Raw genomic sequence first — 22,962 nt, 5'->3', positions numbered from 1 at the left:
GTGAGTTTTTGAGTTATGTTGCCATATTGAGTTAGAAAATCAGTACTCCAACATTAACTAAGAATTTTTCTTTTGGCTAAAGATTTTCTAACTCGAGTATTTTCACTCAATTTGACATGGCAAGGGCACATAACCATTGATTTTTATTTTTATTTTTAAGATTGGGTAATATGGACTCTTGGTGATGTACAAGTAATCTCAAATTCTACCTTGCCTTGAGAGTCGAAGTTTGACCTAGACAGAATCAAAGGTTGAAGAAGATGATAAATAAAATTTTACTCAATAAGTTTAAGGTTGGTTTGGCGAATGTTTGAAGATGAGGATATTTGGGTAATTTTATTAGTCTATCAGAAAAGACCAAAGTCACCAGACATGTTATCTATTTCAAAAGACAGGAAGGAGTATCTCAAAGACTCCAGTATTTCTACGTTACCCAAGAAAATATTTTTACACACCGAATTTTGTTAACAGTACCCACAGAATCCAAATCCACCAATCAGATCATCCCCCGTGTATTGGATGACATAGCAATTTACAAAATTACCCTTATTTGTTAGGCTTGGCTTGACTAATACTGGAGAGCCTATGAGCACGTGATGAAAGATAAGTCACTGATTTGATCGCGAAATCCAACGGTCCAAGATTTAAAAGAAAGAAGGAAAGGTTCTCCATTAAAGAGACGGTTGAGATGATAGAGATTTCCTAGAAAATTATACCACACCAAATCCCAAGAATACTATAATTCTTCTAGGAAATCTAAATCTACATTTATCCTCTAATCTCAGCCGTCTGTTTCATGTAGAGTCTCAATCGACGGTTGAGGCTAGAAAAGTCTTTAAAAAGAGCCGAGTGGCCCCCACTGACTTAACCCTAAGTCCAAGTGACCAAGAGCTAAGAAGATTCAGATTGTACTTGAAAAAAAGAATGCGATTGGTGACCGGTTGGACTGTTTGACAGCATAGTATATATATTTTAAAAAAAAGAAGGTGACCGGAAAAAGATATCAAAATTACCGGCAATTACTCATTCTTTATAGTATACACTATACAGAGTGGCTTTTACTTGCCTATACGTATTCACTTCGTCTCCTATATATATTTTTGTGTAACGGAAAACAAATATCGCTCATTAATTTATCGGACTTTGCTCGCTCGCAAAGTTTTTTTCATTTAGATTCGGGATTTCTTCTTCTGGTAATATATTATGATCTTTCGTCTCTGAAAATCTTATTGAAGAAACATGGATTTTCTGAAACAGAGAGATCTTCATTCCATTTTAAATTTTGATGTGTTTTTCTTAGAAGCTCTGTTGGTTACATTTTCTCGATTGTTCCTTTATTGTCAAGTAATCTAATCTACTTTTTTTGTTTGGTTTTGTTTTTGTTTGTAGATTTGGTTATGTGCTTTGGTAGACTCGAAATTGATTTCTTTCTGGATTTGATCTGGTATATTTTTCTCGGTTTTAGCTGAAGATTTTCAATAGAGAAAAATTTTGAATTTTTTTTTCTGGTTTCGAGATTAATGTGGTTTGTGTGTTTTGTTTTTTTGAAGCAAGTTTTCTTGAAGAGGTGTTCCTGTGGAGATTAAAGGATCTAGAGTAGACGTTTGCATGGTCTTTCAACTCAAACCTACTGTTATGTCTCCTCGAGATGAAACGTAAGTCTGCCTTATGTAGCTTTGATTTTTCTGTTTTGTTTTCTTTGATATGAGATTAGATGAAACTTGTGATAAGAACCTAACCAATACAACAAAAGCAACTAAACAATAATGATGCAGAAAGTTTAAGTCTTTGTGACTTGAATTGGTGAGGTACCCTTCTTTTTTTTGGGTTCTAGGTAGCCCTTTTCCGTGGGTGCCTCTTCCAGGATCAAACATGAGGGAATGGAGAATGTTTAGTCCTTATGTCTTAAAGTGATAATAAACCACAACTGTTTTCGGCCGCTTTCACTCTAGTACCCTTCTTTCCCCGGTAGCCCTTTTCCGTGGGCACCTCTTTTGGTGCTCAAACCCAAGACATGGTACTGACATTGATACCATCCGATACACGGAACACACTTAGGAAATAATAGTGTGGAGAGTGAAGCCCTTATGTCTTGAAGTGGTAACAAACCACTACTTTTTGTGGCCGCTTTCACTCTGGTACACTTCTTTTTTTGGTCCCCCATGTAGCTCTTTTTAGTGGGCACCTCTTCAAGGGTTCAAACCTGAGACATGGTATTGATTCTAACACCATTCAATATGTCAAACACACCTAGGCGATTGTAATGTGGAAAATCGAGCCCTTATCTCTTGGGTTGTACCACCATGCTTTGCAGTTGACATCTGTAGCAGCCTACTCTGTGGTGGCTTTCACTCTGGTAGCCTCTTTTTGGGACCGGAAATGTGTGGCTTTTGATTATCATTTGATAATAACCTATCCAATATAACAAAAATACTTGGATGATAATGGTGCGGAAAGTAAGGCTCTTATTTCTTTGGGTCATTACAACTTTTTGATCATGTCGTTGGTGATTTTCTGTTGCTATTTCATGCTGTTTTGAGCTATGTTTGAATATTTATTTTTTTAATCAATAAGGGGACTTTATACTTTATGTGGGGGTGGCAAAAATTCTTGTTGTATTTTGCTCGGCATTGTGGCATTAAGAAAGATTTAGATCTATCTTATTAGGAAGTATTCCTGTATAGGAAGAATGAAGGATTTGAGAGTTTTCATTTTAAGACTCTTTCTAGGAGGGATTCGGAGCTCTATTTAAAGAGGAAGACAACATATAAAGGTTAGGGGGTGGAAAAAGAACGAAGGAATAGGAGATGGAAAATTGGATGTAGATGATGGGGAGATTGGAGAAATATGTAATCAGAGGATAAATGAAGAGATTTGCAATTGGAACCTTAGTGGATTGGCTCATGAGTCGGGGGGACATAGTCTGCGATTTTGTAAAATATCTTGTGTCCTTTGTTCTTTTCTTTCATTTGGATGTCGTTTATCATTTATGTTCATCGTTTAATATTATTTGAATCGGGGATTAAACCCGCCTTGACCCTTAGTTATTGACTTCCACCATGTTTTAAAAATTAACATTTTATCCCTTATTTTAACTTCATTTTTCTTTTCTTTTTTAGAAAAAAATGTTTAAAAAAAATATATTGACTGCTAATTTTGATCTCTACTTGTGTGTGTGTGTGTGTGTGTTTCCTAAATTATAGTTTGTGCATGAAATTGATGGTTTTTATTTATTTGTGGTTCTTGGGAGAATTTTATGAAAATACAGAGAGAAGATCTTCAGTAAAGCTATTCTTTTGACTTTTATTAAAGGTTTCATCTAATCAGAGAAAAATTGAGAATTTTATCAATCTCATTGCTTCCACTATGGGAAAATTTGTCTAGTTCTTCTAGTTGTGAAATAGTTAGTCTGGGTTTTGTAATCTATCCCACTAACTGAATTTTTCATTTTTGTTGGTTAATGAAGCAGTAGGCAACCCCAACTCTCTGGAGGAGGGACACCTGTTCTAACAATCCCTAATGCCCAAGGATATCTCAAGAACGTAAAGAACGTGCTTTCGGGTGAAAGGGAGAAATACGTAGAATTCCTTGAAGTCATGAAGGATTTCAAAGCCCAAAGGTTTAATGATCATTAACTTTATTTGGAGTTCCCAGCTAATGCTTTTGAGATATTCTAGAAACACAGTAATTGCATTCCTCCTTTTTTCTCTTTTATATTGCTTGTAGAGTTGACACCGCTGGTGTTATATCAAGGATAAAAGAATTGTTCCAAGGGCATCAAGACCTTATTCTGGGTTTCAATAATTTCTTGCCCAGAGGTTTCAAGATCACTTTTCCACCAAAGAAGCCTGTTGAATTGAATGAGGCTGTCAATTTCATAAACAACATAAAGGTAAGGTATTTCATCTCAAAATTGGATTTTGAGCGGGTGGTTTTACTTTCTGGTGCTTATACTTGAACTCTTTTTGTACCTACAGATACGGTTCAAAAACGATGATGGTGTGTACAAAAAATTCTTATATATATTGAATATGTATCGAGAGAAGAACAAGTCCATCTTCGAGGTCTATAAAGAGGTATATTTGCATTATATGTCTTGGTTTTGCATTTTATGTTATTTATGTGTTTTGCATCTTGTTCTTGTATATTTGATCTTAAGGGTGAACATTCTTCTAAGAAGTTCTTTCATTATCTTGAACATATGTGCTATTTCTTTGTAGGTATCCAACCTTTTCTGCCTCCATAAAGACTTACTCGAGGAGTTCAAACATTTCTTGCCGCCTTCTTCTGCAACGGTTCCTACACAACATACTCCATCAGGCAGGGACTCATCTTTTCTCAATCAAGATGGGAGAAGCTCTGCTATGCACAAGGTACATTCCCTTAAGGATCAATGGAAAGAGAAGAAGGAAGGTCATGATCGGGATGTTAAGAATCTAGAGCACAACAAAAATAAGGACTTTAATAGCATGCAACATCTTTCTCACAAAGAAAGGAAATCTGCTCGGAGGGTCAAAGACAGTGTTAGTGAGCAGTTACAAGAAGTTGGGGATGCTGCCGATGAATTAGCAATGCATCCCATTTCATTATCATTTGATGATAAAAGTGCCTTGAAATGTAAGTCATCTATCATTCTCTTCTATTGTTTTCATGTGTGGTAGCTATGAGAGTTATGCTTTAGATGGAGTAACAAGTTTTTACTAGTTCAGTGAGACTGTTACAGTGTTACCAAATTATTTTGTTTATCAGTTAACTTTGAAGACCGTAGTCTTTTTTGGTCCCTGAAATCGTGTTTGTTCCATAATATTGCAGGTGTGTACAACCAAGAATTCATTTTCTGTGAGAAAGTCAAGGAGAAGTTATGCGATTCTTATGCTTATCAGGAATTCTTGAGATGCGTACATATTTATAGAAGAGAAATTATTTCAAGATCTGAATTGCATTCCTTGGTATGCTTTACACTGTTCATTATTTCTCATTTCCTCCAGAACTACCCATGATATTTTTGTAACTGTATTGGTTTTTTTGTCTCTACTGATAAGTTGGATTTCTTGTACGCATGTTCTGCTATCGTATGTGTATTCTGTTATATAAAAATATTGAATGTTGCAACATCTATTATAAATCACCGATCATTCAAAAAGACTGTAGTGATCATCAAGTTTTGATCCAGTTGTTGGAATCAGATTATGCTATATGACGTAGTTGCTTCTATCCTAGCATTAGAAGGTATCACCTTTAGAACTTTTCTTGTCAAGTATTACTGTCTTGTAAACTACTAACTTTCTTTAAAATTTTCATCTTTCTTTTGAAATAAACTCGGTTGTTTTTCATGACAACATAAAACATTTTGTCAAACTTTTGACTTATGGATTAGTTTATCATGTATTACACATGAAGCCTATGATCCAAATTCTAAATATGAACAATCATGATAGAAGATTTGTATTTCTTCCATAACTGTTTTTATTGTAAGGGTGAAAGTCTCCTATAACTGTTTTCATCCTCTTTGTAATACTTCCTGGTAACTGGGCCCACACATTTGTACAATTGTTTCTCTTAAAGAATGAAGCACCCTCTTACCAGTGAAAAACTGGAATACCACATACCTAATGACTCAAATCTCAGAAACATGGCTTATGGGTACCATCTTGCTAGTGGAATGTTTCTTCATTTTAGCCATCTTAATGCACAAACCCTATATATATATATATATATATATATACTAAAAAGATTAATATGTAACAATTTTGCAGCACATGGTTCTAATGTTCATAGAGAAGTTACTAATCTTTGTTCAACTGGTTTGAAGTGTATGTTGAGTTTGCATCTGGTGGCATGGGAATCCTCTGACGTCAGAGACATTTCTCTTGGAATTACATTTTTGATTGTAATTTTCTTAGAGACCACAATTTGTCTCAAGTACTAATCCCTTTGATGTTCTTGTCTCTCATGGTGCTATGTAGTGGGAAGCAGCAATGATCCTTTATAAAACTGCTTTTAGAAGTATGAATATTATTGAAAGTAGGAGTTGGTCGAGATGACCAACAAAATATACAGATTACACAACATAAAACCCAACACCCCATAGTCGTGCTGCTTTGCCATGGCAATACAACAGACCCACTCCCATCTTCCTAAGAAGTTCTCAAAAAAAAAAAAAAAAATTGAACTCGTAGAAAGTTGTACACCAAGAGAACAGGAACACAAAATTGAGATTAGGATATCCTGAAAAGATCTCTCATTTCCTTTGAGAACACACCCATTTTGCTCCTTCCAAAACCCTATCAGACTGCAAAGGGTAGAAGTCTCCACAGCATCCTCTTGGCACTTAGAAATGCATAGACCAACGACATCCATAATTTAAACAAGGAACGAATGGAAAATGGGAAACACCCAATCAAACCTAGGAAATGACTCCTCCTCGACTCTACAATGAAGATGGTTCACGGAGTCCCATTGAAATGGAAAATTATTTTACATTTTAATTTGTCAAATCCAGGAGTCTGGATGGACATATCTTTCCAATGTCAACGTGAGCTTGTATTCAATACCTTGTGCAGTATCTATGATGTTATTCTTATAGCTTTATATTCCACTTATTATTTTAAGTAACTCATGAAAATATTTATTGTTGTAATATTACAACTGTTGGTCCTTTCAGGTGGGTGATTTACTAGGAAAATATCCAGATCTTATGGATGGTTTCAATGAATTTTTGTCGCATGGTGACAAGATTGGTAAGTGATGAAATGTTCAATTTGTAAAAGGTTGTTGATAGAGGTAAGGTGTATTATGTGCACGAGATACACTATATCAATGCTATGGTGCATCTCGTCACATATCTTGCAAATCTTAGATTTGCATCAATTAGGTATATTATCTTGAATTGATAGATTATCTTTCCCTATTCATAGATATTTTGTATCTATATAGACCCAATGGGATATATAATCAACATCCAATAATTTATCAATAATTTAGTTGTTTAGAAGGGTATCAGAGCCTAAGCTTTACTGAGAACACGTTCTTGATGTGTCGTTCAAACCTAAATCATTTTGTTCTCTTTACTACTATTTAATTTTTTTGTTTCAATAAAAATCTAACCTTTCTCTATGTTTCCACAAACTTCCCTACTTCACAAGTTAATGCTTCACGATCTCAATTTTCATTTATCTAAAATATTCTTAATGTGAGTTCTTGTACTTAAACCGCACGATCCTTATTTGTATGCTTATGGGAGAGATCATGACAAACTTGATCTAGTGGGCCACTGACTCCGACAAACTCAAAAATGAGCAGAATGTAACAATAATGGACTTCACAGATATGCAGTGACCACCATCAAACATGATTGGACCTTTGCGCCTATCCATCACCAACTTCTTTATGGGATCAAGTGCTAATATTTTATGTAATCACTTGCATAGTCTCTCTTTAAAGTACCATGGATTTGCAGGCTAATATTTTATGTAATCAATTGCATAATAATGTGCATGAGACACACTATATCAATGCTATGGTGTATCTCATGCATCAATTAGGTTCAATTTAGATATATCACATTGAATTGATTGATTATCTTTCCATATTCATGGATATTTTGAATCTATATAAACCCAATGGGATATGTAATCAACATCCAATTTATCAATAGTTTAGCTATGTTACAGTTGTCTTCTCCATGAATTTTTCTTTTGGTTATGTTGTTCTAGCTGAAACCTTCCCTGCAGATGGATTTCTTGCCACTGTTATGAATGAAGGTAGATAAAAGAATATATTTTCTTCACTTTTATTTATTATAAAGATAGAGGGGTCCTCTTAGAAGTTTTATGCATTCCTTGGGAAGCGTATTGTTAAACGCAACATTACTTCATTGATTGAGAATTCTAAAGATTGATCCATTAAATTCAGCATATTTTCAAATACACCATTTGATTGGTCATTCAATTTCCTGGGATATTTTAAGTCTTTGAATTTATTTTGGTTAAATGCAGAACCCTTTTTGGGTGAAGGACATTTATCTAGCCAAGTGAAGGTAGAAGACTGGGATAAAGATGGGGGGCTTAAAAGGGATGACAGAGACTGTGAAGGGGAGAGTGATAGAGAAAGGGAAAGAACCGAAAGAAATTCGGCTCATCAGAAGTTGTCATCTCCAAACAAAGATAAAGAGATGGCTAAATCCATTTCAGAGCTTGATCTCTCTAACTGCAAGCGTTGTAGTCCCAGTTACCGGCTTTTGCCAGAGAATGTAATGCAATATTTGCCTTTGCTGCCCCCCCCCCCCCCCCCCCCAACCTCTTTTAAAAAAAAAAAAAAACTATTATGATCATTCCAAATTGTGTAGTTATATGGATGCTCATTTGTTCTTATCAAATTTCAGTATCAAACACCTTCAGCAAGCCATAGGACAGAACTTGGTGATGAAGTACTGAATGATTGTTGGGTATCAGTGACTTCAGGAAGTGAGGATTACTCATTCAAGAACATGCGTAAAAACCAATATGAAGAAAGCCTGTTTAGATGCGAAGATGATAGGTAAAAATCTTATTAGAGATGTTCACCACAATGATGTTTTCCTTGTACCCATGAGATTTTGTATAATTAGTAAAACTCATACCTTTTTTAACGTTATATGTTTCACTGTCACCTATTAACATTGACTGCACACTTGATTAGAGTGCAAGGGAGAAGAAAAGGAGAGTTATGTTTCTATGTTGTTTCATGTCCATAAATGGAAAAGACTGTTCCCCTTTTATCTGTTTCTGTTCTCTTTTTCTTCTTCTTAAGTCATATTGATTACTTAAAATAGTTTCAAATATTTTGGTTTACATGACATATTGATTTTCCAATCTGTAATAATATGTTGGTATATTTCATAATATCAGGTTTGAACTGGACATGTTACTAGAGTCAGTGAATGTGACAACAAAGCATGTAGAGGTATTGTCAGACAAGATCAACGTTAATGAAATCGAACTAGACAGTACATTTTGTATTGAGGACCACTTTACAGGTTTGTACATATAATCAAATTATTGTTTGATGAAATCTTATTGTTTCAAGCTATTTTAAGCTCATGTATAGGTGTTGTTACTGAGTACTTCTCACTTCTCTTGTTTTTTTCCTTGTAGCTCTAAATCTAAGGTGCATCGAACGCTTGTATGGTAATCATGGGATGGACGTAATAGATTTATTACATAAGAATGCCATTGTTGCATTGCCTGTTATATTAACTCGCCTAAAGCAGAAACAAGAGGAATGGTCAAGGTGTCGTTCAGATTTCAATAAGATTTGGGCTGAAGTTTATGCGAAGAACCATCATAAATTGCTTGATCACCGTAGTTTCTATTTCAAGCAGCAGGACACATAGAGCTTGAGCACAAAAGGTATGTTTAAACTTCACATCGTAGATTTAAGCATAATGGTTAGTAGTAAACGATATGAACTTCAATTTCACTATGCTCCCTCATTTATCATTTCCATCTCAATTCTTTGTTTGTTGTGTACTTGTTGGACTCAAGTTCTATATATTATCTCCTATTCTTCATGTGATGGGTGCATGAAATTCTTTTCTCCAAGTATTATGGCATATTTCCGTCTATTGCATTTTAAGCGAGAATTCTTCACTATTCGCTTAGCCCCACTTAGATTTATTATTTGGGGTATGGGGCATTATTTTTAGTAATATGCTTTTTCTCTAGGATTAGTTCTCTTAAATAGACACATGACAGAAGAATGTCTGCACTGGACAATATTATCTTATAATTGAGTCTTCTTGCTAAAGTGAAATGCTCATTACCCTCTTCTTCTAGGAAAGATTGAATCAATGATATAGAAATTAAAACAGTAAGGAGACAGTCAAATTGAAAATAATGAATCGATTGATTTTCTCTGTTCCTTTAGAGAAGTAAGAAAGGTAATAGAATAAATAGGAATCTGGAACATAAGACTTTACCTGATTCATTTACCCAACATCCGAGGTCCTTATAGTTATGGCTACCGATATGTAACCCCACTAGCATGATAATTTACTTATGCTGAGAATCCTTGACACTGGTTTGGTGGGCTATGAATTCGAATTCTCCCAACACAACAGTTTGCATACCATCTGTAAATTAACTACTTTGTGACTAGGTCTATCGTATCATTGATCTTCAATTTGTATCATTCAATTGTGCTTGTTTGCAGTAATGAACTGAACTGCATATAGAAAATAGAATATTTGACAATTGAGAAGTCAGCTTTTGAATGTTAATTTCTATTAGAACAATTGACAGTTGAGGGAGATTAGTTAAAGCCAGTACAATTCAGTTATACTTTTTTGTACTTGATAGTAATTTACTGGATAATTAAGAATATTGCTATGAAAATTGGATTCCTTTGTAATAAGTTTGTAAGTTTATAACAAGTAACATTGGTACAACTAAAATAGTGTAGATTTAAAAATCCTAAGTGCAGGACATGTAGCAAAGTAATAAAATCTCGGGAGTCCGAGGTCGATTCACAAGGAAGGTGTGAATTTAATCCTTCCTTGTATTTGGCCAATGATTGCTTTTTCCTCTTTTTCCAACTTTTCTTCACTAAAAATCCATCTCTAGCCTTTTTCTCATGCTTTGAACCTTCAACACCTACAAAAATAAAAATTAAACTAATCAGACCAAAATCATCAAATTAATGTTACATAATCATCATAAATAGAGTAAATATCATTATTTTGTATCTTTATCAAGGATACACTGGTGTACCGAGTAACGTTATCAATTTACATGTATGGTTACATTGTTGTCGTATGTGATTAAACTCTTATATGAGAGAATGAAAATCTTCCATATGTTTTCCAATTTCTGCTATTTATATGAATCATGAGAGAATCGGTCAGTCATCTTCTAATTCATTGTTCATTCTCTAGGATGCTATGGTTTCATAGTCCAATATCTTGGTGTGTTCCTCCTTCAGTCTTTGTGTTGTTTCAAAGTTGGCACCTAATTGCAATTCCTCTCAAAAACAAAGAATCCTATGGTCGCTAACCTCGTTTTCCATTTGTTGGGGAATCTAGATGGCGTGGAACAAGGTTTTTGAAGAAAAGGAGCGTTCATTGACCGAGGTCCTTTTATATACAGCAGAGTTTATCTTCTCTTGGAGCAAGATCTTCAAGGAATAGTGGATCCTTTTTTTGAAGACTCCATGTTTAAGTGGAACCTTTTTATGTGATGCTTGAGCTTTTGTATAGATTCTTTTTCTTGTTTTTCTTCTTTGTATGCTTGTTTGGGTGGCCTCCTTGACTTCCTGCTCTCTCTTTTCTTGATAAATCTTTATCTTCACCTATCAAGAAAAAAAATCTTCCATATGTTCTTTAAAGTTTAACCTTCCTATGTATAAATGGAGAAATGTCTCTGCACGACTAAGTTGCTGAAAAAATCCACCGTGATAGTGCATTCTTGTAGTGATCTACAGGTACTGAAATGGGATGTTGTCCTTGTGAATTGACTCAAATGTGGAATGAAGGGATGTATTGTTCCCCTGGACCTGACCTTTTTAATTTTCTCAAAACTAATAGCTCATACTTGCTTTTTCAGCATAGCCTTGATTGGTCACATTAGTGTATGGATTTACTAATCTACTACCATTTTAGTTTTTCATTTATTTTTGTATGTTCTTTTGCTTTCTTTCTGTCTTTACTCTTTCAATTCTCATGACTCGCTTTTCACACCTTTCATTGTACAGCTTTATTAGCTGAGATTTAAGAAATCAATGAGAATAAGGGTAAGGATTATGACTAGCTACTTGCACTTGGTGCTGGTGACACATGACCTATAATTCCAAATATGGAATTTAATTACCCTGATTCTGATATTCATGAAGATTTATATCATCTCATCAAATACTCATGTGGGGAGGTATGCACAACTACGGAACAGTTGGATAAAGTTATGTCGATCTGGACAGCCTTCTTGGAGCCCATGCTGGGTGTTCCTCCTAGGCCGCAGGGTACAGAGGACACTGATGAGGAAACATCAGGAGTCAACAGACAAACTAATTTAAATAAAAGGCTAACTGATTTGAATGACCGACTTGTGATTAGAGCAGAATAATATCTTGGTAGGACCAGCATGGAAATTACATCAGGTAAGTATATTTGTCTGGAACTAATGAATTTCCATTCCTTGACTTTTTTTTTTTTATTTGAAGGATTTTGACAGTTTGTTATCTCTATGATTTTTGGTTCTTGTCCTGGACTTTGAATCATGACTTGGGTAGAAACTTTTTCTTTTTTGCTAGGGCACATAACACTTCCCAGACCCGATCATGCTGCTGAAGAGGGTGGGCTTGAAAGTGTACGTTCATCCAAAGTATGAATTTGCACGGTGTTTTTGATATTAAATTATGCCAACTAGAAGAGAGACCTACTGATTTCCAAGTGGTTGGGATCCATTGACTCATTAAACAACAGGAAATCCATCTTGGTTTGTACTGTGGACCTGTGGTAGAAGCTCTGGTTTTCATTATGCTCGTCTTTTTCCTTCCCCCCCCCCCCCCCCGCCCCCCTCCCTCTCTCTTTGTAGGTAAGTATTTGACTTCATATTGCAAGCCGTCAACTCCCTTTGTCATAATTTAATTACAGTTAAAAAACAAGTCTTTGTGGAGTAACCTTGTCGTATAATTTTTCATGAAATAATGGAATATCTGCCTCGATTGCGGCCTGATTCAGATAAAGTAATTTTCCTTCATTTTTCTTATTTTGTTCTGGTTCATTTACTCTTTTTTTTTTTAATAATTAAAGGCGTTAGTGGTTAACAATTAGTAGGTGAAGGACATTGGATCATTCGAACCCAGGTCATGGAATCAACATTCGCAGACTTTAACCTGCTTAGCACATTGGATCATTATGATCTTTTGCACATTTTACTTCCTAATTTATGTTTATCTGTTTCTCTAATGTACCATAGTGGGGTGATGGAACAAAACCGGTAGATGGGGTGATGACAGAAGGCATTAAAGTTCACAGATATTATGAGGGCTCTACTGGGCACTTGGAAATTGAAAGAGAAGAGGGCGAACTATCACCCGATGAGTATCTCGAAGAAGATAAATTTGTAGTCTATAGAGATGCTGGGACAGATTTTGTGCCTAGAGCAAAGGATGATGGAGATGCTGAACAAAGGTCAACAGGGGATAGCGAAAATGCTTCTGAGGTTGGTGAAGATGTTTTAGTGAGCGAGTCTGGTACTTGTGAAGAGTGTTCCAATAAAGATCATGAGGAAGAGGAGGAAGATGTAGATCGTGATGTTAAAGATGAAAGCGAAGGTGAGGCTGAAGATATGGTTGATGCACACAATGGAGAAAGCTTGTTAGTTCCATTTTCAGAATATTTTCTACTCACAGTGAAGCCTCTTGCACAACATGTCTCTTCATCATTACGTAACAAAGAAAAGAATGATTCTTGAATATTTTATGGAAACGACTCCTCCTATCTGCTTTCCAGGCTTCATCAAGTAAGGTGTTTATTTTTATATTTTTGAGTTCCATGTAAATTTTTTTTGAGTTTCTTGTAATTTTTTTTTTTTTTTATTTCATTATTATCTTCTTTGGCAGATGCTGTTATGAGAGAATACTATCAGCCAAAATGAATTCGTACTCCGCTGAAAGGAAATGCAGATCTTCAAATGATACCAGTCCCGATCTCTATACCAGGTGGTTTAGTATCACATCCCGTAATTCTTGACGTAAAAATGCTCAAATGCATACTAATTTGTGATTTTTATGGGATGTGCAGATTTATGAGTGCACTATACAAATTACTTGATGGTTCTGCTGACAATACAAAGTTTGAGGATAATTGCTGTGCTATTATTGGAACTTTGTCATATGTGTTATTTACATTCGACAAATTGATTTATAAAATAAAATTATCAAGCATGTATATCCATTTTGGTTCTTTTTGTTTCTTCATTTGTTTTTGTTTCTTTTGATTGACCAAAGATTCTTATTACGGTATTTTGTTACAGCTTCAAACCATTGCAACAGACGAAATGGGCAGTAAGTTTCTTCAACTGAATGCTTATGAAAAATCATGGCAACCTCGGAAATTTGTTGATTTAGTTTATCACAAAAATGCGAGCTCTTATTCACGATGAGAGCATCTATTGTTTTCAATCTGTAAGTCCTTATCACTGGTGTTCTGTTATTTTGTCTGATTGGAATGAAGGTGCATTAAATATATGGATTTTCTTCTTTTTTTTTCCCAGTCATCATGTCCGACCTGTATGACTATACAACTCATGGACTAGGGTCATGTAAAGCCTGAAGTGACTGCTTTTTCCTTGGACCCTATTTTTGAAGCTTATCTGCACGACGACTTCCTATCAGTACCTGACAGGAAGGTGATGCATGGTTTCTTCCTTGGAAGGTAAAAAATATGACATATCACATTGTGTAAACTGTATTTATCTATTATTAATTAATAGGCTATGGTTTATTAATATTGATTGTTGACATTGCAGAAACAAATGCAAATATTTCTGTGGGGATGAATTTGTTTGCTACATTCAAAGCCATGGAGGGAGTCTGAGTAGTCGATGGTCCCAAGTTTAAGATCCATTGCAATTCATCCAAGGTATTATTATTATTATTATTTTTGCTTATCGTTGGTATCCCCCCACCCTTCGGGTGAGACTAATCCCACGGTCACACACACCGCCCCCTCAGAAAGTCCTATGTGCAACTGGTTAAGTTGAGGGTCAACCGGACCCTGGAGGGTAGCCCCAAGGAATTCATTGCTTCGTGGGGTTTCAAACACTAGACCTACCCTTCCTAAGGAGCTTATCAAGGCTCCGCTTGCCACTAGGCCATTGGTTTTAGTATATGAAGCTAAAAATATGTTGCCTTTCAAGTCCATTATGCAAGAATTGTGTGTGGGCAGGTCTCCTATGTTTTTGGACACAGAAGACTAATTTTTTTGCTCATGGAGGAAGCGGAGAAAGACGCATAGGAGTAGCTCTTTATGCCAAGACCGCACTTACATCCTTAAATCGGCATATGATCCAAGAGTACAGCAACTCAACAGATTCCTATCTGCCCTCCTAATGTGCCTTGGATTACACTGAAGGTAAATATGATTACTTCCCTTTTCGTTGTATAACTGAAACCATTGCTTCTTTACCGTTGTTATAGGTTGGATGTTTATTTCTGTGGCGTCGATATCATTACTTAGGTTTTATGAAAGTGGATTACCGAAAGTTACACCATTTATTTAATTTGCAGTTCACACCCACTTAAATCCAAGAAACCCACTTAAATCCAAGAAACCAATGTAAATGGTATTTGGATCTCTGCCCTCTCCTCTATGAGGCATCACTGAAAAATATGGAGGATTGGTGCTGTAACACAAAAAACTTTTGAGAAGGTGGGGCTCACTTTCAATTACTTTTCTCATTCCAAGTAGCCAAATAGCAACCTGATGTTTCATGAAGTCATTAATTTAGTGATTTACATCTTCTTTTTATTGTAATTTCGAGCTGACCGGCTCTTAATATTTAATAAGAATACTTGAGGTAACTCCAGCACGAATCATTTAATAATTGTGATCCGTGATGTGTGTAACCCGAGAGGCCTATGTTTACAACTTTTTTTTTTATTTTGTATGAATTATTTCCAGTTTATTAAATTTTGAATTAGTCTTGGTACCATATTTTTACTGTTCTGTTTTCAATAGGTTTTTTTTTAATGCAATATTAAACGTCTCCATAGCTCGCTTGATGCATTACAATGCAACTTTGAGGTCATGTGACACATGATTTCTCACCATAATTTTGATCATTTTCAGGCCCATTGGTTCATCGGGTGTCCATTCTATGCATTTACTTAAGAAATGTAAAAAAAATTGTAATTTAATTGATAATTATTAAAATCATGATTTAGTCACTGTAGACACCCCAATTTACACAAACCTATTAGAAAAATCTAAGTTTTTTCAAATTGATTTTAATTAAGAGTTTAAGTCCTTCAACAAGTCCGCATTGCCAGTTGACTTCATTTTCATACATACATGCGTTATCTCATATTGTTTTACATGCCCATACCTTATCTCTAATCTTATCCAATTTCATACCCGTTCCTCTAACCTACCTTCCTAATCATGGGTTGACTCAACTTCATATTCACTCTCCATAATCCATACCCTAATTCCAAACTAAACTCATTTTCAAACCAAGTCATCTCATGTCATCTTAAGTCCATAACCCAAGTCTTTTAAGCGCTATTTACCAAAATCCATTGCTAAGCCCATTCTCTTATACTCCCAAAAGAAAACATGTTAATTTCTAACAAATCCCTAATGCCCAATGCTCTAACCTAATTGGAGAGTTAACTCCCCTTTGTGAAAACCCAAGAATACTATTATCAAAAAATGTGGTCAAACTAAAAATTCATAAAGTTTGGAGAATTTTCAATCTTATCCTTAAAATATGAGAATCTTCAAGTACATATATAGAACTCTCTTATTAGCCCATTTAAAAAATATACATTTACCATTGCTTTATGAGTTATTTACAAATAAATCAATGTCTACTTTTTACCTATTACTTCACCTTTACACATGTCACTCCCCTATTCACATTTTCAAAAGTATTTTTGTTTTTTCATCTCTATTTATCAAAAAATCAAAGATAAAAAATGCTTTTAAGATTTTTTTTCTCACAAATTTCACATTTACTTTCATAAAAATGAAAATTTCAAAAAGAAATAACTTAAATCTCATGTTCATTCTCTTTATTTTTAGGCTTGGACTACTTTATCCCCAAAAGTTATTCAAAAACTTTATAAATAGTTATATTTCCTATAAGCAATCCATGCTTTCAAGCCCTTATCTTTCAACTTAAAACTCTACTAAAATCCCTACTCTATTTCTCTAACATTCTTTTAATCTAACTTTCAATTGAAGAATTCTCACCCATTTCTCAACCTTCAACTAACAATTTCTATCATCTCTAATCATCTACCTTTAACTAAATCACTTAACCTTCAAGTTCATCTCAAAACTCAAGCTCATTCAAGAAAATCAAGGAACAAAGTGGGCTAGATTAGATTTTCACTTTCAAGCATTTGCATTTTCTACTTTTAACCCCCATTTACTTTATACTTTAGAAATCTTTAAGGAATTAATGCACACCCTTTCCCACCTTCGATAGGTTGGACTTAAGTTTGGTCGAAAGAGTGGGGGTTGAAGCATTCTTTCCCTTTAATATATATCTTATGCATCATGTTGTACAAAATGTACCCACTCACATATGTTTGGCCATGATGAAGAAATGTGTCACCCTCTTGTTGGGGTTAAAACATTAAGTTTTTAGTCTTGCATACATGCATTAATATTACGACATTAAGGAAATTCCATCATCAAGTCTCTAAAAAGTCCTAAATCAACATTCTTACTTATATAAAATAATGTAGATACATGAGTCATCTTTTTCTATAAGATGTTCCCAATCTCACATTGACATCAAAACCCCTTTTTTAAGAAAACATTTTCACTTATTGCATATATCACATTTAACATACATGTTCATACAATTTTCTTATTTTCTTAAGTTCTTCAAAAAATTGGACAAGTTTCAAGGTAAACCACCTTTGATGGGGAGGATGGAGTGCTTAACATCTCCTCCATCGTCTAATTGGACCTCCTTATTTAGATTTTAGGTAGACCATGTCTTTTCTATGTATGAGAATCACTACAATAATAAAATCAATTTCAAAATTATTTCGAGCGTCCATTTACACCCATTTTCAAAAAAGAATAGTGACGATTCCAAATAACGTAGCATTGAGATTTTACGATGAATATCTCATGTCTACAGTCGTCGTTTGTTAAAAAATCCCTTGTTAATTTTCCTAATGGGTCTTAAAATTGAGCTTGATCAGTTCTATCGCCTGAGTCCAACTTTGAAGCGGGCAGCTCGCTTCAAATTTTGAAGGAACCCTCTTCGTCACAAGATACACGCCATTTTGAATTTATTTCATGCCCCTACATATCCACAAAATTGTAAACACCTCCTTGAAAATGCCACATGTAATCCAATGGAAAGAGTTTTTCCGGTCCAATGGGTGTATAGCACATATGGGCTAATCATAAATGTTCATCAAGTGTGCCTAGTTCATTTAGATAATTTTATCCTAATGAGCCTTTTTAAGATTATGGGAGTTAGGGATAGTAAGCTATAAATGTGGTTAACAAAGGAATGCTTCCAAGAAATTCCTCCGAGCTCTCACTCTAATTCTACTTTTAGGTGGGGTTTTGCCTGACATACTCATGATGAACGTACATTAATTTTCCAAAGAAAACATAAAAAAGGCCAAACCAAACAATAACACAAGATCCATAATTGGAAAATACATTAATTTTCTGAAAAACAAATTGGGTGGATTTACATACAATATATTTTATTATTTTCAAAATAATTTTAAAAGAGGGAAAAAATATTTTTTTTTTTTTAAACTACATTTTCTCATGAAAATATTTTGAATAAAGAAAGGGAAAAATAATAAATAAAAGTGGCCTAGGAGAGTAAATTGTCTTGGAGGCAATTATTTGTGCAAAGCCAATGGTCTGGTTCAAAGCGAGAACTAAACCAATAGCTTTGGACTGATTTGGTTTTCTGAGTTGAGAAAATGGTGAACCGATCAACTAGGTTCAATTCTCGGGTCAAGGCTGTATATAGATTCAAAGAATTGAGTCCTTAATGACTTTCCACTTCTTTGGAGCTTGGACATAAATTTATGACTTATGATATGAAATTTCATGCTCATTATTATTTTTTAATTAAAAATATGTTGCTTCCTAGGAGTTTTATAACATATTGGTAATCATAAAATTGACATGAATCAAATCAAACGTTGTTCAGCTCGGTTCTATGGGAAATTCGATTCAGCTCTGATTCTTATTCAATAGAATCGACTTATGTTGTTTCAATTCTGATTTAACTCTAAATCGAACCAAGTTGCAATCCTATTTGAAAAATCCTATATCTTCTCCATGGGGAAATGACAAAATCTTATATAGTATTATAATGAGAGAAGGTGGAGTAGAAGTGGTTCGACACCTTAACGATTAAATTTACTATAATGATGATTTTTTGAAAACCCCCCCCCCCCCCCTCCTTTTTACACGCCCCCCTTCATAAAACCGCAGTTCATTTGCCTTGGGATACACATAATCATAAATGTTTTATTATGTATCTCTAGGCAAATGATTTACAGTTCTGTGATGAGGGTGGGGGGCATCATATTGTCATGACTTTTAAACTTAATATAATGAGGGTGATTTTGGTGAAAAACTAAGAAAATTGCAATCTCACAATGATTGGTAGGTTTTTAAAATTACAAAAACATCATTTTTGATACAGAATCTTCAAAATCACCCTTTAATTAATTTATTAAAATAAGCCTTTCACAGACATGCGTTCCACATTCGAGTTTCCTATAAAATATTTTGCCTTATTTATAGAGAAATAGTTTCTAAAGATAAGACTTAAAAAGTAAATCAAGGTAATATCGGATCTTTAAGTATCGTAATAAAAAGAATTCGAGATCTTATATATATATATATAAGATCGTAACCCTTTCTCAATCCTTCAACATTCTGTAATATAAGACTTCGTCGCCCCAAAGTTTCTTCACAGGTGTTTTTCTAGAAACATTACTGTCTGACATCACATTGTTTCTCGTCTCACATCACATTGTTTCTCGTCTCACATCACATTGTTTCTCGTCATGTAATCTAATATTCTTTTTTGTTTGATCTAATAATCTTTTAGTTTGATTCAAACGGTACGCATGGGCTTTCAACTCACACCCGTTAGCTCTTCTCGAGGTCAAAAGTAAGTCCTCTCTCTCTCTATATATATATATATATAAGGGGCGGTTCATGGGACACATGTAAAAATAATGGTTTTTCAAAATATGGGTTAGAGATTTTGGATTGAGTTGATTTTTTGCGAAGATGGTCACTGTGATGAGAAAATCATCCTCACAAAAAATCAGCTTAATCTGAAACTTCTAAATCCATCAAAAGTGATTTACAAATTATTGACAAAAAATCGACAGTCCACATTCTAAATCACCTAATAAAAAATATACTATTTGCATGTATATATAAAAGAAAAATAATTGTAAATCCAATTAAATAGTTAATCTCATTTAAGATGAGATGAAATACTGAGTTTTAAAATTATAGTTCTTCTCAAGGCGGAGCCAACAAGGGGTTAGAGGGCTTTTTTTTTAGGTGATTTTAGATATGAGTACCGATAATCTGACTTAGTCACATGGCAACTCAATCGACTTACCTGACGTGACAAGCTCGGAAACTATAGATGTGCTCTCCTCAAGATATAGAACTATGGTTTCCCATAAAAAAAAAGTACAGTTTTGTTTTTTAAGGAGAGCACATCTACGATTTTCGAGCCTCTCATGTCATGTAACTCAATTGAGTATGTCACGGGGCCTAAGTCAGATTATCACGACTCTTTAGACATCCTTGCATTCTTGTTTTAGTTTAAGATACCCTGTTTTTCAATTATTAGCATGCCCCCATATCCTGATTTTCTCCCTTCCCTCTAATTTTTGCCTCCATCCTCGATTTTTGGGTGATTAGATACTCCTTTACATTTTGGTGAACATTTGAGGTACCCCACACTACATATGCCCCCTTTGACCTTTATTTTTATCTTTATTTTCTAAGCTAACAAAAAGATGACTTAAATAACACACACAAAAAGACCTAGGTACCTTCATTTTCAGCTTCTTATAAAAAAATACTGACAGGTGTTTTGGTGGATATTTAAGATAGCATTGCCCCTTCAATTAGTCCTTTTCTCTAAACTAATGAGAAATGATTAAATGCCCTTTTCTTTAACCTCTAACAAAAAACCTTTGAATTTTCTTTTCAAAATGATTTATTTTCAAGTTCTTCAACCTTACCATTAACTGTAGGGGGCAGCTATTTGCACACACCGAAATGGTTCAATGCTTATCATTTCACCTTTCGATTTAGCTTATTGCACCCAACCACCTACTAAACAAAAACTCGAAACCCACTTTCTTTTTCCTTCCTCCTTCCTTCTTCTCTTCTTCTTCTTCTTCATATTCATCTCGTTTTGAGTTCTGTGTGATGTTGAATCAATAGAAATTGGGGTTTAAGGTTTTTTTTTTTTTTTTTTCAAATTATCTTATTTTTTTTACTTTTTTGCATTTATTCATGAAGGAGGATGGAAAATCAACATTAAAACCTTAAAACGACAATTTTGAATTGAAGATTTTATGACAGTTTTGTTCAATAAGTTCAGACTGAACTTGTTTTAATAAATTTGATAAATATTTATCAAATATTACTAAACAGATTCGGTAGGTACCTATTGACAAAACATATTCAGAATGTACCTACCAAACAAAACTTTCTCATGTGAATAGCTTCGACTTGATTGGAAGTGTTTAGGGTAAAAAAAAAAAAGTAAGATCAAAGCTTAAAACCCTCATTGAAAATTCAGTGCTTGTAGGTGGATGAAAAAATAATTTAGGTTAAAGAATATTTAATAGGTGCATGTAAATAGTTATTTTAAAGTTAATGTGGGTATCGCAAGAAAGTAGGTTAAATGAGCCATTTCGGTGTGTGCAAATAGCCAGCCCCTTAACTGTAGTTTTCCCCATATGGCAGGACTAACTGAAATTTTAAAATTCTGTTTTTTGGTCGGTGAATTTTTTCTAGGCAACAAGTCCATAGAAGATCAATATCTGAGGCCCTAGATTATATCCAGAGTGTAAAGGACACATTTCGAGATGAACATGAGAAATACATCAAATTCCTTGAAATCTTGAAGGATTTCATGGCCCTAAGGTTCAATGATGATTCGCTCGATTTATTTGGAGTTTCCATCAAATACATTTGGGTTATTTTCCAAACACAACAATAACTTGGGTTCCTCTTTTATATTGCTTGTAGAATTGGCACAATTGATGTTGTATCAAGGATAAAAGAATTGTTCGAAGGGCATCCAAACCTTATTCTGGATTTCAATAAATTCTTGCCTGAAGGTTACAAGATCATCGTTCAGCTTGGGACCCATAGGCCTCCACGAAAGCAGCCTAATATTTTTGAAGCCTTGGAGTTCATAAACAAAATAAAGGTAAACTACTTCATCTCATAATCCAGAACCCAAAGGAGACCCAATTCTTATTGGGCCTCTAAGAGGGTAATTAAAAATTGAACCGAAAAGTGATTGGGTTCATGAAGGTAGACTCAAAATTGACTAATCGGTTATGTGTACATCGGGTAATTGGGTACCCATTGATACCCTTATTTTGAATTAGCGATTTTATTTTCATGCACTTAAAGTTAACTGATTTTGTAACTACAGATACGATTCGCAAATAATCTTGTGGTGTACATGAGATTCTTAAATATACTGAACGGGTATCGAAAGGAGAACAAGTCTATCACCGAAGTCAATAAAGAGGTATATTTGCATTCTTGTTCTTGTCTATTTGATTTTAAGGCCAAACATTTCTCTCATTGCCTTGGAAATATGTTTCCATTTCTTTGTAGGTATCGATTCTTTTCTGCCTACATCCAGACTTAATTGAAGATTTCAATCATTTTCGGCCTTGAAGATATGGTCCTTATCATGCATAGCTATGCTAATTTGAATAATTGGGTCACTACTAGATCCAATGTGAGAGAACACATTGGCAAAAAATTAGTTTGATTGGGTGATGATTCAAAACATTCTATAAGTACGACTTCCTTTGAAATTAATTTCGATGTGCTTTCGACTGTCAGCTTGATCATTTAAATTCGTTTAAAGTGATTGAATTTTAATCCAAATAGTCGTCTATATTGGGATTTGAATGTTTAAACAATTATGATTTATAAAAATGTTTCCCCATGAATAAAAAATTTATCATCAAAATGCA

The 22,962-nt window shown here is 34.4% G+C and overlaps 1 protein-coding gene and 1 pseudogene across 2 annotated transcripts; both read left to right on the top strand.

Annotated features, from left to right (window-relative positions):
- Positions 1 to 1,076: 1,076 nt before the first annotated feature.
- LOC147401155 (paired amphipathic helix protein Sin3-like 4) lies at positions 1,077 to 15,686 on the top strand (annotated as a pseudogene). The gene is made up of 24 exons (XR_015178255.1): positions 1,077 to 1,193; positions 1,390 to 1,444; positions 1,551 to 1,655; positions 3,467 to 3,619; positions 3,727 to 3,892; positions 3,978 to 4,076; positions 4,221 to 4,617; positions 4,813 to 4,949; positions 6,665 to 6,740; positions 7,734 to 7,763; positions 7,998 to 8,251; positions 8,384 to 8,538; positions 8,889 to 9,016; positions 9,135 to 9,371; positions 11,866 to 11,991; positions 12,283 to 12,338; positions 12,951 to 13,501; positions 13,597 to 13,695; positions 13,778 to 13,921; positions 14,010 to 14,160; positions 14,250 to 14,410; positions 14,505 to 14,617; positions 14,924 to 15,109; positions 15,265 to 15,686. The product of XR_015178255.1 is annotated as a paired amphipathic helix protein Sin3-like 4 (transcript).
- A 4,090-nt stretch (positions 15,687 to 19,776) lies between these two features.
- LOC147401154 (paired amphipathic helix protein Sin3-like 4) lies at positions 19,777 to 22,926 on the top strand. The gene is made up of 5 exons (XM_086442324.1): positions 19,777 to 19,874; positions 21,758 to 21,886; positions 21,992 to 22,175; positions 22,407 to 22,505; positions 22,595 to 22,926. Exons 1-5 carry the CDS (start codon positions 19,831 to 19,833, stop codon positions 22,655 to 22,657), a joined length of 519 nt encoding a protein of 172 aa, XP_086298450.1. The 5' UTR covers positions 19,777 to 19,830; the 3' UTR covers positions 22,658 to 22,926.
- Positions 22,927 to 22,962: the final 36 nt, after the last annotated feature.

Source organism: Akebia trifoliata, chromosome 5, assembly GCF_017979445.1.
Source record: "Akebia trifoliata isolate Shusen 1 chromosome 5, ASM1797944v1, whole genome shotgun sequence".
Lineage (NCBI taxonomy): Eukaryota > Viridiplantae > Streptophyta > Magnoliopsida > Ranunculales > Lardizabalaceae > Akebia > Akebia trifoliata.
This window is presented reverse-complemented; position numbering and strand designations above follow the sequence as displayed.